This window comes from Ailuropoda melanoleuca, chromosome 8 (genome assembly GCF_002007445.2).
Source record: "Ailuropoda melanoleuca isolate Jingjing chromosome 8, ASM200744v2, whole genome shotgun sequence".
NCBI lineage: Eukaryota > Metazoa > Chordata > Mammalia > Carnivora > Ursidae > Ailuropoda > Ailuropoda melanoleuca.
In genome coordinates, this window is record NC_048225.1 from 115503729 (window position 1) to 115522837 (window position 19109).

Consider the following 19109-nt stretch of genomic DNA (forward strand, 5'->3'; position numbering starts at 1 on the left):
AATTCCAGTATGTCCATTTCCTGAACTCTGAGCAATGGTAATAATCTCTAAAATGATTTTTTCTTTGTTTAGTCTTTTTCTCTTTGTCCCAGTATATTTGCCACTATCAGATGAATTTTGCTAAAATGGTACTTTTTATGTCATGTCTCTTTACAGTTTATAAACCTCCAACGATTCCCTGTTGTCCATAGGATAAAATCCAAAGTTTTCAGCATACACACTTGAAACTTTCCAGACTGACTCTACTCTATTTATATTTAGTCTTATCTTCCTTTCCTCCTCAGGGTGAGCATCCTGATACAGTCTGATTTTTATATCCCAGAAACATTCATCACAGGGGTCTCCTTATATGAGATATGTGACTTCTTGTGGCTTGTCATATTCTGGAAACTCAGAAGCTTCCTTGTTACCTCCCCCATCCCCAAAAAAGAGTCAACATCTCACATATGTTCCACTAACACTTTAATTTTGCCATTATTTTATTGTTAGAGATACATATCTTTTCCCTTATTAAATTAAAATACTTTTAGAAAGGAGACAGCTATTAAGGTATTCTTATTAGTATAGCTTGGTGAAAATTAATAACTGTGAATAGGCTATCATAAAAGGAAGGAAGAAAAGTATGTCCACAGTCCTGAGGCAATGCCTAGAGTATGAGGACCAATATGGGCATTAAGGTTGGTAACGAAGGGAGCCAGAGATGATAAGGGATATATTAACTACATGGAATGTCTGGGGAGATCTTAAAAGGTACTGTAAAGATAATTAGGAGGACGTGTAAGAGAAACTTAGCAATTTTGTCATTTTGCTTAGCATCACTGCTATTTAGTATTCCTAGTTAACTATATCCCTCTAGATTCCTCTTATTTCTTTCCTGCATTACACAGCATTCTCAACAATGAATTCTTAATTCTTATGTTAGCCACTCCCTGGTTATGGCACATTTTTTTTTAGGTTGAAAAGGTCTGGCAGTAAAACTGAGAATTATGGAAGTAGGGAGTGGGAGTAGATTCATAAGTCTTACATGAAGGATCTTATATTTGTTTTTGCCAACTTCCCAGTAGTTTGTATGTTTCCATGGAGAAAAATATAAAAATAGGAACTCACACTGACAGAGGACAGGACCCCTGATTGGAATGTACTAGAGCAGCATGGGCTGTTTAGAGATTACCTTTCTAGCTCTTTCTGTTAACAGATTAAAGAAAGCAGGTCTGGAAGATGAAGCAACCTGCTCAAGGTTATAGTTTATTTAAACTCTGTGATGTTGGGGCATCCTCAGGACAGTGCGGCCACAGTGGAAATCTGAGTTAGTGATCTACATCTGTGGTCTACATGTGATTCACCTCAATAAACTCTATTTGGAAGGGACTTTACTGTAGGTTTATGGCTATCTTTTTATCCTTGAAAACACTAGCAGTCTGAGTATGTACTGCTCCTTGAGTTACCCTCAATTCATAGCATTCTCTTTTTACCTTTTCTCTAAAATGTTTTTTAGTACTTAAAAGGAACATTGATTTGAATGAATCCATGGACAAATAGAAAAACTAGGGCCTGCATATAAAAGAGTGAATGAAGCAAGCCAGACATATGTAGATTTCTATGGTGTCTTTCTGTGCATAGCTCAAAGCACTTTTATTACGTTTATCCCCACAATATTCTATAAAGTAGCAATTATTTTTCTGGTGATTGAAATGCTCTTGTTTGGTACTCATTTTTACTCTAGACACTTGGCAGATTTATTCTTTCTTGAAGACTATGTAGTGAATAAAGATCTGACCTATGATCTTTGGATCCCTAGTTTAAGAGGCAGGTCCTCAAGTTTGGTCATTTGCTCTTGGTCCCTAGTGAACTGTCCACATCACAAAACCATCGCATAATTTGTTACTGTTGGCAGTCTCTGTTCAGAAAAGGCCAAGGACTGAACTAGCGTGGCGAATGAATTAGCTATTAACTTTTACATTTTATTTCCTCCCTCTTTAACATTATAGTTTTTATTATCCTGTAATATATGAAAGAGATAAAATTATTGTCCGTTGTCAGTACTCTTTGAAGAGATAAAGTGAAGTGGTTAGAAAAAAGTCTTATGTCCCCAAATAAGTCCCTTCCCTGTTCTCCTCCTTGCCATCATTTATCTAAGAAATGGAGGCAAAAATACTGATGGAAGCAAAAACAAAATGAAAGTTAATTTAAAGAGAGACCACTCAGGTAGAAAAGTGCCTTAGCTACTTTTCTTATGTATATTTTCCTTTTCAGCATACTGCATTTCATTAGCAAAACACACTGTAAACTTCTCCTGTGCATGTGACCAGAGGCAGATTCATGTGTTTTGGGGCCTGAAGCTTATACAATTTGGGCATCTACCTTCAAGAAGAAACTACACAAAGTAACAGATATGGGAAGATGAATATAATGAGCAAAAAACATTTCAAGCACATTTCAAATTTTAACATCTGAGAACACCACAACTCAAGATCTAAATATAACAGTAGTTTTATTAACTGCTTGATAGCTCTATCATATTTGCTCACCATATTTTGGTTTCATGCTTTTTGATTGCCTCTTTCTTTGACAATAATTTCGTCATATTTTCTAGAGTGAAAAGAGAAAGTTATTCACTCCTTTTTGTAGGAACATTGATCTAAATTTTTCATTACCGTAAGAAAGTTAAATGTTGCGCTCCTATTTGTATGCTGCGTCATTGAGTATATTTTTGAAAGCGAAGACCTTCTATTTTGTATAGGCAATGAGAAGAATCAAATTCTCCATTGGAGAAAACCCCACTTCTCTTCCACTAGTCACATACTTCCAGGCCAGATGGTTTAGGATGTTTGTAGTACGGTGCAGCCTCTGGTCCTGCACCTTTATTCATGATGCCTGGTGAGTCGGCCCACTGGGTTCATGAATATTTCTGAAAGTTATTCCTGCATTGGGATTACTAAAAAGTTTTAACTATACTTGGAAGTAACAGAAAAAGAAAACACCCATAAATATATCTAATCAAACCTAAATTAAATATACACCCACCTTAGCTTTTTCCTGGTTTGGTCTCCAGCATGCCCATAGCCATTCTTGTGCCACCCAACCGAAGTATGATAGAGGATAAGTCAGAGCGTAAGAGACAGTGAAACTAACTGATGTCTTACTTTCACAGATTTTACAAAAAAAACATAACCATGTGAACACATTGCCAGGGTTCCTCCTTGTGTTATGGAAAAAGCCTATGAAAATGAGGGCCCCAGAGATTAAGTTGAATCATTTTCACTGTTACTTCACCTCTAGTCGGTATATTTTTGTATTGTGTTAAACTTGCTCAAAGAAGTTTTAACTATTAAAACTATTTTAATTTAATTCAATTTAATTTTATATGAATAATCTGAGTATCAGATATCAAATCTAACATTCAGACATTTAAATGAACATTATTATTTTAGTCCTATCGATGAAACTGAGGCACTTGATTTTCTTTAGTCCTCTATTTATCATGTTTTATTTTTGGACATCAAACTCAGGGTCTGTTCATTTCCATCCAGTCATGAGGCTAATTTTTAATGTATTGGGTGTGGGGTAGGGAGAGTTCTTATTGGGTATTACATGTACTGAATAATAACCTGTACACGCACATCTATGTATGTGTATGTGTTATCTGTACATGTGTGTATATGCATACACAAATACAGGCTTATACAAAATGTTAAATACAGCTTTAACAGAAAATTCAAAAGCAGAAAAGAATTAGAAAAAATTTGTAACAAAAGTAGTTCCCATTTTCTACCTTAAGGTAAAATGTTTCTTTACTTACCTTTGTACTCTAGCACACCATATTTTAAATTGCATTATATGCAGATGTTTTATACAGGGTAATCAACAGCTAACTGTATATGCTTATTTCTGTTTTTATAAAATTAATGTTGTTAGTATGTTGATTATAATCAATTTTTTCAACTTCTTCATTGATTAGAGAAGACTGAGTTTTTGGTGGTTCCTTTTGCTGTCCCTAATTGTAATACAATGAAATCTAAAACTTAGAAACTCAAGGAAGTTATACCATTGCTCTAACTAAGATCTGATGAAATAATTGGGGCTATAATACTTTATAGATTTGAAGATTTATTCCTACTATTATTATGACTACTTCTCTATTTTTAAGACACTTCAGAAATATTTTAGAATGAAACCAGTTAGAAGTTAGGTGCTCTTATAAATGGATAAATAATGAAGAGGTAGTTTGTCAGCTCATGATTTATCTTAGCTCTTCTGCAAGTCCAGAAGAATAACTTTATATAGATCAGCCCTGCTCACCCCCCGTGTTCTTAATATTTAAATTCACTCTTTTGGATTAGAAAACGTTAGAAATATTTCCACTGAATAGCTGGAGGCCAAATTTTAAAATCTCTGGCTTTGAATTAATCCATCTTTTCTTTATTTCTTCTTCTTCCTTTAATCTTCTGTATATATCCTTCCCTAGCCCTTGTACCCTACAATCAAAAACATTATTCCTTTGTATTAAAACTGGGGACACAGGGAGAGTTACACTTTCAAATGTTTTCTTAAAATGAGCTCTTAACTAAGTCAATGATCAAGCTTCTCAAACATTGACTAACATAGCTTGTTTGGTCATTAAGGTCACTCTTAGGAACATGAGTATTTCTTAACTTCTGAGTGTAAATTAAGATATATTCCAATACAAGAAATTGTCTATGACCTTGAGATTTTATGCAGTATAAAGTAGGTAAATATTTTAAAAGACGTGTAAAGTTTGTACAATATTTTATATATGTATTACAATCACAAAAGAAACATAAAGGGGAAGTGCAATTGTTTATTTAAAAATATATATTAAAATTAGTTTCAGGGCATCTGGGGTGGCATCTGACTCTAAATCTCAGCTCAGGTCTTGATCTCAGAGTTGTGGCTAAGGTCTTGATTTTGGAGTCGTGGTCTTGGGCCCTGCACTGGGCTCCATGCTGGAAATGAAGCCTACTTTAAAAAAAAGTTTCATTTTGGTGTGAGAAACATGGCTTTAAATATTTTAGTATAAAGTGGCAGGTTTTCTGTTCAATAGTCTTATCAGTTGGTGTTTCTATCTATATGTCTTTAGACAGAAGTATTTCACTCAGGAAGGAGTTATGTTATCTACACAATATCATAGCAGACAGTAAAATAGAAGATGAGAAAATGGAAGGAAGGTGTGAAGAAGGGAGAAAAGAGAACAAATTTGTCTTTAAATCTTAAATCTCTTAGTATCTCTTGGGCCTAAAATAAATAAACTGGTCTCATTAGCTGCTGTTAGTACTGAAAGGAGAGTCTTGCTGAAAGGATATGATCACTCTTAGTTTAGAGAAAAATTTTATTTTCAAGGTGCTTATATAATGTAAAACATTCCCGTGTAGTTTTAGTCCCTTTAATGAGTTGAATTTTAAAATTTTTTCTTTTAAATTTATTCAGCTTTATTTTCCATCTCCTTTTAAATTAATACATGTATATATATGCATATAATTTCAGTATTAATATATCTTTGAAATAAATTAGGAATCGTAGATAATATAATTTTGTTGTACTCATATTTGTTGTGTATGCATATGCTATCTATGCATAAGTCGATTTATGTTCATCTGAATTAGTCTTAAATTCATATCATTAAAATTATTCAATTTATTTTACCTGGTTTGGTTATTAATATATCTATACCAAAATCAGCTTCTCTGTTGATGATTATCAGAATGCTAAAATTGTGGTTGGGCCTTACCCGACCTTGCAAGGCACAGTTGTTGCTTTTTTCCTCTGTGTGTTTATATGACATTTGCCATTGGTATTACGGTTATTTCTACTTCCCTCTAACATAGGCGAATTCATAAAGGAGAGCAACCATGTCACTTTAATATCCCCAATATCTAATATCAGAGTCATGGTGTTTCTAATACATGTCCTAATTCTGATTTATAATACTTTCATACTCAAAACAAGAAAGACAGCTTTTATTTCAGTCCCAATTATTCACTATTTCTTCTCTGAATTAAATAAAACTATAAATCAAACAATCATTTTGACAGATGTGATAATTTTTAATAACTGATACCTGTATTTGGTAAAATATATTATATGACTTTTATTTTTTAGTTTTAAAGATTTTATTTATTTATTTGACAGAGAGAGAGAGCACAGCAGGGGGAGCAGCAGGCAAAGGGAGAGGGAGAAGCAGGCTTGCGAGCAGGGAGCCCGATGCGGGGCTCTATGCAGGGCTCGATCCAGGGCTTGATCCCAGGATCCTGAGGCAGACGCTTAACAATTAAGCCACCCAGGTGCCCTAATTTTATATGACTTTTAAAAGGACAAATCTTATATTCAAAGAAAAGGCAAAGGCGGCACTAACATTTGTTTTTAAATTCTGTAATGTCCCAAATTAAACCAAGTTACATAACTAGGTAGAATGAAGATGAAATTCAAACTATGATCTGGCTATCTTCAAAACCATGCTTTGTTTTCTTTAAGGTATGGTTTAAAGAGGGCTGAGAAAGGTCCTAGCTCAACATTATTTTCCTGGATGATGGCTGAAATCATATCTTTAGATTTCTGTTTATTTGACAATAATTACTAGACAATATATTCAGTGTTATTAGCTTTTGATGTTTTGTGTGAATTAGCTTATCAGTTCCTTTAAGCATCAGGAGGTGGGAGACATAGGTCTAAGATGCAGGGCCTTCTCACAGGAAGGCAAGCAAGCCTTCATGGGCACTTCTGGAGAGCTATTGGGCAATGAATTTGTCTTCTTGGGAAAAGAGCCATGAACAGAGGATTAAGGGTGTGTACTTATATCATCTACTAAATATTTTCATCTTGGGGCACCTGGCTTAGTTGGTTAAGTGTGTGACTCTTGATTTCAGCTCAGATGATGATCTTAGGGTCATGGGATCAAGCCCCCAGTTAGACTCTATGCTCAGCAGGGAGTCTGCTTGAGACTGTCTCTCTCTCACCCTCTGCCCCTCCCCTACCACTACCCACCATCTAAAATGAGTCAATCAATCTTTTAAAAAGAAGTATTTTCATCTTTGAGACATCAGCTGAAATTCTGAAACTATTCAGTACAGTTACACATTATTTTGTGATCATATGATTTAAGATAAAGACATATCTATAAGAAGGTAGATGTTCTTGCCATCTCTCTCTTGCCCTAACTAGTAATATATAAAGGTGAAGGTCAGTGAGGTTGAAGGAGTCAAACTGTGAGGCTATACTGTTGGGATGGGTCACCCATCTGTACATGAAATCACCCAGAAGTTATCCCAGAGCACATAGTAGAAAGGAAGCCTGAACTAAGTGCCAAAGGCTATCATGAATATGGGCAAATGACCAGTGAGTCTGTGTATGACAGCCATAAGGAGGGACAAAAGAGTGCATATTTAGAATGCAAGAAAGTTGATGAGTATTGGTTTGAAAATGACATTGGGGAATTAAGAAAATGCAAATCTCTCCCTAGTCATTGTGATACGGGGGAGTACTAAAATGCTTTGTTCAGTAGGCCTGCAAGGGAAGTGATATTCTAGGGGTGAAGGAAGCTTCAGTCATAATAAAAAGGTAGGGAGTATAATTATTGAGAAGTTTGGGGGCAACAAGAAGTTGTTTAGCATATGGGAGAAGGGTTCCATAGGGCAAGGTTAAAAGGATTATAGGAGAGGGATCAGAAGTGTTGAGAAAAGGAATGGGATAGTTGAGGATGAGTATACCAGAGAATATAAAGGAGAGCTGGAATTAATTTGGCAGACAATTATTTGGGCATGAGCAATTTGACAAAAAAGCAAATCGATAAATAGTTATTTGATCAATTATCTCTTATTATAGAGAAACTTAAGTCATTCTGCCTGTTCTTTATTTTCATTAGCATAGTAATAATATGATGGACTGAAAGTGAATTAATGGATTAAAAAGTACAAGGGAGGTATTATTTCCTCATATTTTTGAAATGAGGAATGAAATGGAAAAAAAAAAGCATAAAAACTTGTGAAATAACCCAGTTGTACACCCCAGAAGCCAGAGACTAGACTATTACTCATTTTAGACCAGTTCAGTTTTTTGATCAAAATACTGCGTTGGTCAACTCCCTTCGATTAAATTACTTTCCCTCTAATTATGTTTGTGGTCAAGTTGTGTTACCACCAAAGGGGCTTACCTTTGAGTTGAGATAAAAGATAACAAGGTTGTGAAGCATAGTGGAATTTTCTGGGCTCCCTACCACCAAGCAGGTCAAAGCAAAATAAGAAAGCAAAAGATAACCTAAAAAAGATAAAATTTTTATTGAAGGATAATGCAGAAAAGTGCAAAAATACTAAAGACTCAGCTCAATTATCACAAAGTGGCAGGTATAATCTGTACCTAATAGGTACTAATTTATAATTTCCAGACAAGAAGCCACAGGTCTATAGAACAAGACTGTGTGAGAGCACAGTAGTCTAAAAATGAGGTGGTCTTTGAGATCTGGTTACAAGATTGTAGCCAATCTGATTAAGGCAACATAGCATTTCCCCACGAGGCAGTCAATCCTATATTTGATAAAACTTAAAATGGCTTCCTCCTGTTTGCTTAAGAAACCTTTCTTCAAAGGCTCTTGGGAAATCAGTTTCTTGCAGAGCCCCAGATAACACTGGGAATAAAGTTGGACAAATGCCCCATTCTATTAGTACATTTTCTTTAACAAAAGAAAATTTTCAATTCTCTTGCCTGTTTCTGTGATGCTAAGTATTTTTCTTTTAGCAACTAATTGTCTTGAAAGTCATCTTTTTTTTTTAAAGATTTTATTTATTTATTCGACAGAGATAGAGATAGAGAGAGAGGGAACACAAGCAGAGGGAGTGGGAGAGGAAGAAGCAGGCTCATAGTGGAAGAGCCTGATGTGGGGCTCGATCCCATAACACCAGGATCACGCCCTGAGCCGAAGGCAGATGTTTAACCGCTGTGCCACCGAGGCGCCCCGAAAGTCATCTTTTAAACCCAAACCATGAAGTCATTTTCAAATTAAGTCATCTGTAGAAGAACTGAGCAAGAGAAAATAGTAGGTTTCCGAGGGGGGAACAATGGTATATAATGGAGGGCTTGGGGTGGGTGGTGGTCCTAAAAACATGCTTTACTATTTTTTCTTAGGTCATTCAGACTTCATTAGTACGTGTAATAAGCCAGCACAGAATGTGTAGAAATTGTGTGTTAGAAGCATCTCAATAGGGAGTTTTCAAATCACTGTGGAACTGGGTATCCACTTTCACTGCTTTACTCAGGATACCTCTTGATAAAGTCACCCAGGAATCTTCTAATTGTAAATCCACGGGACCTCTGGGAGATTTGCACACTGCTCATCACACTTGTGGTATTGGAACTTCCTTTGGCCTTAGGGACACTATAGGCAGCCTTGTACTCTTCGATCATTTGTTCTGTCTTCTTCAATAGTGTATTCAATAGTATTCAATGTATATCTTAATACTCTGATATTATATGGGGCTATTTATAGTTCTTTAATATCAAAATTATTTAAATTTCTGTTCCTTTGCACATCTTGCTGTTTTCTGGGAATGCCTTCCCTCATCTTACACTAGGCACATCCCTTCTCTTCTTTCACACTGCTCAAATACCAGTCATCTTAACCCCACAGAATGGTCTGTTCTCAGTATGGGTATGTATACATATCAATGCTAATTTCAGTATTTTATAATTACTTATAAACTGTCAGTGCTATGACTCAGATGGTAAAGCAAGAATCAAAGCCAAATCTGGAGAGAGTGCCAAGGCAGAAGATAGAGGAGGGGAGGAGGTAAATGAAGCTATATTTGGGGGCACCAGGGTTGGGGGGGTTGCTACTTGTTAGGGAAAGGAACAGGCCTAAAAAAATTTCTTAAGCAAGAAGATAAGCGACTTTCATCTAGTCCTTGCAGGCATCAGTAGAATAGTGACTTGACATTTACAGAGAAAAAGATAAAGGAATTGTTTAGTGGGGAAGATTTCCAAGAAAGTCTTTTACGTGGAATCTTCTCTTAGAAATTCTTTCAAAATGCAATATAGTTAAAGGGAAATCCTGACCAGGTGGAGAAAATGTTCTTTTAGTCCCAAGATTTTCTGAGTCATCATAATATTGCTATATTTTAGAAGACTCAAATCAGTCTCCACTTCTTTTTCTTTCCTCACATTCAATGAATTATGATGTGATTTGTGCCACAAGAACACAATTTGCTTCTGTGGAGGTCACCTGTCACCTTCTAATTACCATGCCAGTTGTGCATTCTTTGTCCTCATGCTGTTCCACCTCTCCTGAGCTTCTGACACTGCTGACCTCCTTCATGAAACGGTCTTCTCCCTTGTGTACTGCCTCTCCTCCCTCACTGTTTGCTCTTTTGAGTGTCCTTCATGGGCATCTCTTCTTCCACTTATTTCTTGTGTGTATACACTCCTAAGACTGTTCACCTGAATTCCCTACATGCTTTCCGTCAGTGACGCCATCCATTTTCAGACCTTCAGATATTTTTATTCAGAAAACACTCCAGTTGCTTACTATGACCTCTTTCCCAAGTTCCAGACCTACTATTACAATTATACACTGGACCTTTCAACCTGGATTTTTGGGAACTCAGTTCTAATAACTCCAAAACAGGTAGTAATATTCCTGCATACCTGTTCTTCTTTCTACCTTCTCTGCCTGGCTTCTAAGCCCGGGCTTTTCTGTAAGTCCACATTCTCTTATGGTCTTTTTAATCAAAGTTATTATTGGTGTCTTCTGATTCTGTTTCTATAGAATGCTCCCTGTCCATGTCATTCTTCTGTTTCTGCTGTTCTTTCTTCTTACCTTTCAATAAGCAGTCTTCACCTCCTTTATAGAATTTTGGTCTGTATCACTTATTCAGATAAGCATGGATTGATTGTCTACTCTGTGCCAGGTCTTGAGATAGGCAGTGTTCCATGTTTTTTCGTGTCTCTTGTATAGATTCCCAGGAATGGAATTGTTGTGTTATATACTAAGCATATGTTTAACTATTTTAATAGGCTTTTAAAATTTTGAGAAGTTTTGGGTTCATAACAGATTTGGTCAGGAAGTTGCCATATATTCTCTATCCCAGCACATTATTACTCAAAGTCCATAGTTTGTATTAGGGTTCACTCTGGGTGTCTTGTCTTGCTGGCATCATTTCTGAGGAAAAGTTGAATGTAATTCTTGTCTCTGCATCTCTGTAGGGAAGGTGCTTATCATCTCTGCTTCTCACAAGAAATTCTTATCTTTGATTCTTAGAAGTTTGAATATGATATGCCTCTGTATATGTTTGTGTGTTTGTCATTTTATTTTATTTGGTGTTCTCTGCTTCTTGAATCTGTGGTTTAGTGTATAATATTAATTTGGGGGAATCTTCAGTCATTATTACTTAAAATATGTCTTCTGTTCCTTTCTCTCTTCCTTCTTCTGGGTTCCCATTCTGTGCATGGTATATACCTTTTGTAGTTGTCCTACCTTTCTTGGATATTCTGTCATTATATATATGATACATACATATATATATATGGCATTTATTTGTTTTTATTTATTTTATTAAACATTTTATTATTTATGTTTATTATTTAATAAACATTTATTTTTATTTGAGAGAGAGAGAGCACAGGGGCAGGGGCGCCAGGGTGGCTCAGTCTTTAAGCATCTTCGTTCGGCTCAGGGCGTGATCCCAGCGTTCTGGGATCGAGCCCCACATCAGGCTCCTCCGTTGGGAGCCTCCTTCTTCCTCTCCCACTCCCCTTGCTTGTGTTCCGTCTCTCACTGTCTGTTTCTCTCTGTCAAATGGATAAATGAAATCTTTAAAAAGAAAAAAAAAAGAAAGAAAGAAAGAAAGAAAGAAAGAAAGAAAGAAAGAAAGAAAGAAAAAGAAAGAACGAACGACGGGGAGTGGCAGAGGGAGAGGAAGAGAGAATCTCAACCAGACTCTGTGCTGAGTGCAGAGCCCAACTTGGGGCTCAATCTCACAACCCTGAGATTACAACTTGAGCTGAAACCAAGAGTCTGGTGCTTAACCTACTGCTCCACCCAGGCACTCCTATTCTGTTTTATTTTTATCCGACGTTTTTCTTTGCCTTTCCATTTTGGAATTTTCTGATGACATATCCTCAAGTTCAGAGATCTTTAATCAGCTATGTCTGTCTACAAAAAAGTCCATCAAAAGCAGTCTTTATTTCTGTTATCATGGTTTTGATCCCTGGCATTTCTTTCTGATTATTAGAATTTCCATGTCTCTGTTTCATTGCCTACCTGTTCTTGCCTGCTGTCTACTTTATCCACTAGATCCCTTAACATGTTAATCATAGTTGTTTTAAATTTCTGTTCTGATAATTCCGATATGCCTGCCATATCTGAGTCTGGTTCTGATGCTTGTTCTGTCTCTTTAAATTGTGGTTTTCACGGAGTCTGTTTCTGTAGGCCTGCTTCAGACTTCTTCTTGAGTTTACCTTCTAAGGAAGAATGTAAAAATCAATAGATTTACACTTTATGCAGAATTAAGTGTAATTTGGAGCCTTCTAGAGTTTGGCCTCAATTTATCTTTATAAACTCATCTCTTGACTATAACCCTGTGCTTAAACTGGCCAGTGTGATATTCACTGAACAGCTGTTCTGTGTTTTCCCACAAATATGTTTGTCTTTATTTTTACCCTTCCCTTAGCCTACAATGCCTTTCTTCCCTTTTTATTGCCAGAATTCTACCCACCTTTAGAAGAAAGTCAGATACTTTTTCCACAGTTTTCTAAAAAATGTATATACTTTTACTGTAACCTCTGGTATAAACCTCTTTTACAACATTAATTAGTGGATACTTACTATAGGCTGGTTATGTTATTGTCAGTCACAAAATCACTCTCCAAGTGCCCCCCCCAACTGAGAATGGCTTGGTGGGAGTGATCACTTTTCATGTATCTCTACCTACATTAGATCCAGTAAAGTGTTTCTAAGTTAGTAAATGCTAAATATTTATTGAATTGAATTAGTATATAGAGGATGCCATTTTACTTAAATTTCATTATTTTAATCAATATTTATTGAAAATATTTTAATATATGATGATAATGATTAGGATATCGAAATGATTTATAAAAATCATTTGTTAAACTAATGAAGCCAGCTACCTCTGGGATCTCCATTTAACATGACCCCACTCTATGCTTTGACTCAAAACATTTAAAAATTCAACCCAGCGCTGAAGTCACAGAAAAGCATGTATAGTTAGTAATAGCTTTTTCTTTATAAAACTTGCTTTCTATCGATAAGTTTTATACCGGATATATTCCTTGTAAATCCCAGATGTTTCCATGAAATTCTTCTTCCTTCTGAGGTACTGTATCTGAGGGTTAACATGGCTGTTGTCTGTAATGCATGTGGAAACATAACTGCTGTGGTGAGAAATGACCATGTTTCCTTTTAGTTCTTAGCAAGAGTAATTGAATGTAGAATATCTTACTAAACACTGGACTGTGACAGTGTGTTAACACTCTATCTCCTAACAGCAGGGCAATTATTTGCTGAGTGGGATTTTTATAAATCCCCTGGCACTAGTATGTCCTGATAATTATGATGAAGTACACTGGTCAGTGTTGATTCAGCAGTCCCTACCCTCACAAATACTTCATTCACAGTTCTCTGGCCCACTTTCACTTTCCTCGTTAGTAGAGATCTTTGCTGCTCTTCTGTGTTGACTTAGTGTCTAATTTTTAAAATAATTTTGATTAAAGCTTAGATCCTGAACATAATTTAACCATCCCCCCTATATGGAACTGTGTATCTCTCTGACTATTCACAAATTCTGAATCCTGATGTAAGAAAATACTTTTTGATTTTGTTCCTTTATGTGGCAATTGACTCCCATTTGCAGTGTAATTGTCATTTGCAAAAGTAAAACTTGAATTCTCCCACCTATCCTGTATACTTCTTAGTTCCTCATTCCTGAGAGAGCAGTTACTTTGAAATTATGAGAGATTATTATTTCTCATATGGTAAAATATGAAATGGAAAGACTAATCATTGTGCTTTGGGAATTATAGGTGTACAAAATCATGTTTCAAATTTTTTATTTTATAGCAACTTGTTTTAGAAGTAAACCTCAGTAACAAAGAGAAGAGGGGAGAATTAGAACAGCTTCCCTCAGGCAGTTACAAAATGAGGGTCTGTGGATGAGTGGGAAATGACCATAAAAACGTTCTCCATGAAATAAAACTGTAGATGTTCCAAATCTACCATCCATTTGTTTTTAAACCAATTGCCTTTTTAACATACTTTCCTGTACGATATTTGTAAGTCTAAAGAATGAAAACTGAGGAGAAAAGAGCAACTGATAGATTGTTAGAAATATGGAATGGTTCAAAATATTAATGTAATGCTAAGGGTGACTGGGTAACAAATGGTACATTTGCTCGTTGCTCAACCTGACATAATTAATATTCCAGGTCATGCTTAAGTTCCCATGATGGAGGGCCTGAAGGGGGGAATTCAAGAAAAATATATATCTATTATATAACTCATTGCCTTTTTTTTTTTCCTTTTGACGAGTCAGAATCATAGCCTTTAAAAAAAATCAGTGCTTTCACACCTCATTTGCCGTATTCACCACTGGGCCACCAGTCAGCAGCCCAGCCTGATGCAAGGAGGTCAGTAAGAAGCTATTAGCAGAGCCCTCTCCCGAGATTTCTTGGGTCTTATTGAGTTGAATGTTAGCATGACAGTACTGCAAATAACTCAGTTGTAGGCTTTTTTTTTTTTTTAAACAGTTAGCACAGATTTCCCTATAGTGTTGGTCACTCTAGAAAATTATTGCTGAAAATGAAGTCCCAAAAGCTAGCTTGGCAGTAGCCCTTCTAAGTTGTGAAAAATGTGAAAACTGAAAAATATGTCATGGTCCCTTAGGATTAACCTGTCTTTTGTGACTCATAGTAATATTTTTAAAAATCAACAACAAACCATTATTCACAAGTGGCTTACAAATTATAAAATGCAGCAATTGAGACAGTAGTAAGTTAACATTGTTTTATTTACTTAAAGAAGTAATAGCTAAATGCATATTGTATCTGTATAAATAAATAGGGCATTTGCTTGTGGTAGGGATTGAGAGAGGGCTGGACTGTTTTCATTGACGTAAGTTAGTAAATGTATTAAATTAATTTCTAAAATAACTGACACCTTGAAGATTTTAAATGATATATTTTAAATTCAATTAAAATATATTTTCTACCTATATTTGATTTAAATTGCAAAGAGAATACACATGAGGAGGTCTCCATATAGGTTGCAAAATATAATTTAAGAAAGCTATCATGTCTACTGATCTATTTGCATTTCCCATCTAGCCTATGTATACATGTGCATGCAAATGTGGAAGGAGACCAAAGAAAATTTCTAATGGGGTAGAGTTAATGGCTGGTAGCAGTTATTCAAGTGGATAGATATTTTTAACTGATAAATTATAATCTAGTTAAATTGTATGTATTTTACTATTTTAATCTGCAAGGTTGGAATGATCAACAGACTTAAGTCAGCTAAATCATCACTAAATAGAATGGCATACTCCTATCTTTTTCATAGACTATGGAGATTTAGTTATATTTATGTCAGGATAGTCTTTTTAATGTAATATATGTTGGTTTTCTTCTCATTACAATTGATAGATTCTCATCATAGAAATTCACCCTAAAAATCATCTTAAAAATGATCACCCACTTCAAAATTACACTCAAAACTATTTTAAATATATGTGTCCATGCTGTCTTCTATTAACATCATTTAAACTGTTTTTGAATCTACCTTGTTTGATATTTAGTATTATAGTGAGAGAATGTTAGCATGACATTAAATACGGTTTATACAATTGCCTGTAATGTTTCAACACTTTTTTCTTGTATAAATTATATAGGGAAAAAAATCCCAAAGAAAACTCAGTTCAAAAATATTTTTTAAGATATGTAAGTATATTACATATTACATTGGTTTTGTTTTATCTAATAAAATTCGGTTATAACACAGGAACAGTTGAGCTGGAGATAACTCAAGTGGGTCTTTGATAATTTAGTTCTAGATCACAATGCGTTTGAAAGCACAGCAAAACTGATATATTAAGAAAGATAAAAAGGGTATAATCTATAATTCTTTGAAAGAAGTTGATAAGATTTTTAAATAAGCCTCAAACATTTTCCTGAGATCTTGATTTGGCTTTGGAAAACAAGAGTAAAATAGAGGCTTCACAGGTCCTACTGCAGAGTGCATTGTTTTTGAGTGTCTAATATGTGCCCAGGACTCCACTAGGCCATGCGGATACAAAAATACCTAAAACACAGGCCCAGTGCTCCAGCTGCTTGTTTAGGGAAGATTGATACACACAAAGGTAATTATGGAACAATGTGGTAGGTAGGTAGGAACTCTGACAGAGTTGTCCCCAGTCTCTTAAAGTAGCATTAGGGATAGGGCATTGAATCTAGCCTCAGTTGATATTAGAAAAAGGTTAACATTGAATTGAAATATTAGGCTGGGAATATAAAATTTTCTTTTTCTTTTTTTGAAAGATTTTATTTATTTATTTACTTATGTATTTACTTCTTTATTTGAGAGAGAGAGAGAAAATGAGCAGGGGGCAGGGGTAGAGGGAGAGAGAGAAGCAGACTCCCTGCTGAGCAGGGAGCCCTATACGGGACTCAATCCCAGGACCCTGAGATCATGCCACCCAGGCGCCTCAGGAATACAAAATTTTCTAAGATAGTTTTTCAAAGACAAAGATTTTAGGTAATCATAATACTTTGAATCTGCTGGTTCCATTAGTAAATGTAGTGACTAGAAAAATTTCTGCATATAATGGTGGCATAAGAGAAAGGCACATTTTAGGAAAAATATATGGGTTTAATCCTTAGTCCAGAGTGTCTACACAGAAACCAAATAAATGATACTGTCCTTTAAAATGTAACTTTTCTGGGGCATTTTGGTGGCTCAGTCAGTGAAACGTCTGCCTTCGGCTCAGGTCATGATCCCAGGGTTCTGGGATTGATCCTGCTTTGGGCTCCCTGCTCAGCCAGGAGTCTGCTACTCCCTCTCCTTCTGCCTGCCCCCCCCCAAATAAATAAATTAAAAAATGTTTAATAAAAGTAAAAAATAAAATAACTTTTCCTTATGACTGTGAATTTGTATATATGAAAAGTATAAAAATATGGTTCTATGCTGTTTGTATACTCAAACACCATTGAATTTTCAGAAAATGAATATTTGCTCCACTTGAATTTAACATTTGTTATACATACATCTGTTGAACCTCTATTGCATAGCAGGTGCTGTGCTAACAAAGTTGACTTGTGATATAGCGTGTGACAAGATCAATGAAAGAACATTAAGGGTAATATGACACTACAGAAATACAGCACCTAATATAAAATGCCAGTTTATTATTTTAAAGTAGAGAACTTAGAATTGCTGCTATTAAGTAGGGTGTATAATGCGTAATCATTAAAGCAATCAAGTATTTATTGAGTGCAAATTATGTGCCTGAAATTGGTTCAAGCATTGCATATTTGAGTTTATGTGAGTGAATGTATGACTTATGGATATGATTAAATATCCATATACATAGTTAACAGAAAGAATGCCTTAAGGTCCTTCTGTAAGTTTTTCTAATATACGGTTATATAAAATATGCCATATATGCCAGGCAGAAGCTATAGCTCAGTGATTTTTAACATTTTTAGTCTTTAACTACAAACGATTCTGAAATTGTTGGTCTGGAGTGTAGACAAAGTGAGTATTTTGTAATCTCCTTAGATGAATTTAAAGCCAGCCTCTAGTTAAGAAGTAGAGTCTACTTAAAAATTGTTCTTAAACATATGAAAATTTTTATGATACAACTTCATCTTCCTCTTATTTCATGTGAAAAGTTAAAGATAAAATAAAAATTATGTTTTTTCTTTAGATTCCAGGTGTATACAATTCACCATTCAGAAAAGATCCTGATCCGTGGGAATTGCGGTTACAAAAGGCAAAGCCTTTAACATCCCAAAGGTCTAAAGCTAAGCCGAAGCCCTGCATCAGCCTTAGCGATTGGCTAGCTTGTACCAGTGCGCGTTCCTTTCCTCAATCCGAAATTCTGCCACCCATTGATAGGAAACAATGTCAGGTACTCATTAGTCCAATATAAGAATTCTGTCAATGATTGTATTCTTGCTGGTTTTTTTTTAAGTTATTGTTTTGTCTTTGTGACAAGAAAGGGAAATTATTTTTTATGGAATCTAATTTTAAATAATAAATATAAATATAATAATAAATATAATATAATAAATAATAAAATATAATAATAAATATAAATATAAAGTCTGTTTAAAATATGTATGAGGGAAGTAATCCAATAATTCTATGGTACTGGATTTTATTATTTCAAATATGAAGTTAACACATAAGAGTTTTGTCTAGTATCTAACCTTTTTCTTTAAAAACATTGTTATAACAGTCCTTTTATTACATGTTGCTAGGAAAATATGTATTATCAACTTTATTTAACTTTTCATCTGATGATTCATATCTGTATACAGTTGTAAACATAATTTAAAAGTATAAGTTGAGAATTACAGAGGACCCAAAACAATGCAAGAGTCAGGCGGAGACAAAAAAAGTCTTCCCTGGGTTGCTGTAGAGCTGGGTTGGCAAATGACTTCCCAGGGCTATAGGGTGGAGTGGGATGTGTTGGGGATGAGTGGCACTGTCCCCAATGCCCCAGAGAGCAACAGTTCTATCATCCCCATCAATATTTAATCTGGAGTAGACACTGGCCACCAGGGGGCATCAACCTAGAATTGGGTTGATTTGGGTTCACAGGGCCAGATTCCCAGAGCTCCCACCTAATAGTTCCTTACACAGGCTTTCCTCTGTATATCTGTTGCTATGTAATAAATAACTTGAAAACCTGATGGCTTAAATCGACGCACATTTCTTATCTCACAGTTTCTGTGGGTCAATGTTGTAGGTACAGCTTAGGTGAGTGCCTCTGACAAAAGATCTGTCGTGAAGTTGCAGTCAAGGTGCCAGGCACGCTATGATTTCACGTGGAAACTCAGCTGTAGGGAAGAGCAGGAGGATGAGGAGATCC

General features: G+C 35.4%; 1 protein-coding gene across 3 annotated transcripts in view; it reads left to right on the forward strand.

Moving 5' to 3' along the window:
• SPATA17 (spermatogenesis associated 17) overlaps window positions 1-19109 on the forward strand; it is a 175746-nt gene that overhangs the window by 81430 nt on the left and 75207 nt on the right. For 2 of the 3 annotated variants that reach the window (XR_004627369.1, XM_002926656.4), the window contains exon 7: window positions 17940-18143. The exons of the other annotated variant lie outside the window; for it this stretch is intronic. Coding sequence is in view for 1 of the 2 variants with exons in the window: in XM_002926656.4 (XP_002926702.3) it covers window positions 17940-18143 (204 nt within the window). In the remaining variant the exon portion in view is untranslated. The remainder of the gene's footprint in view (window positions 1-17939; window positions 18144-19109) is intronic. 3 annotated transcript variants of the gene reach the window in all.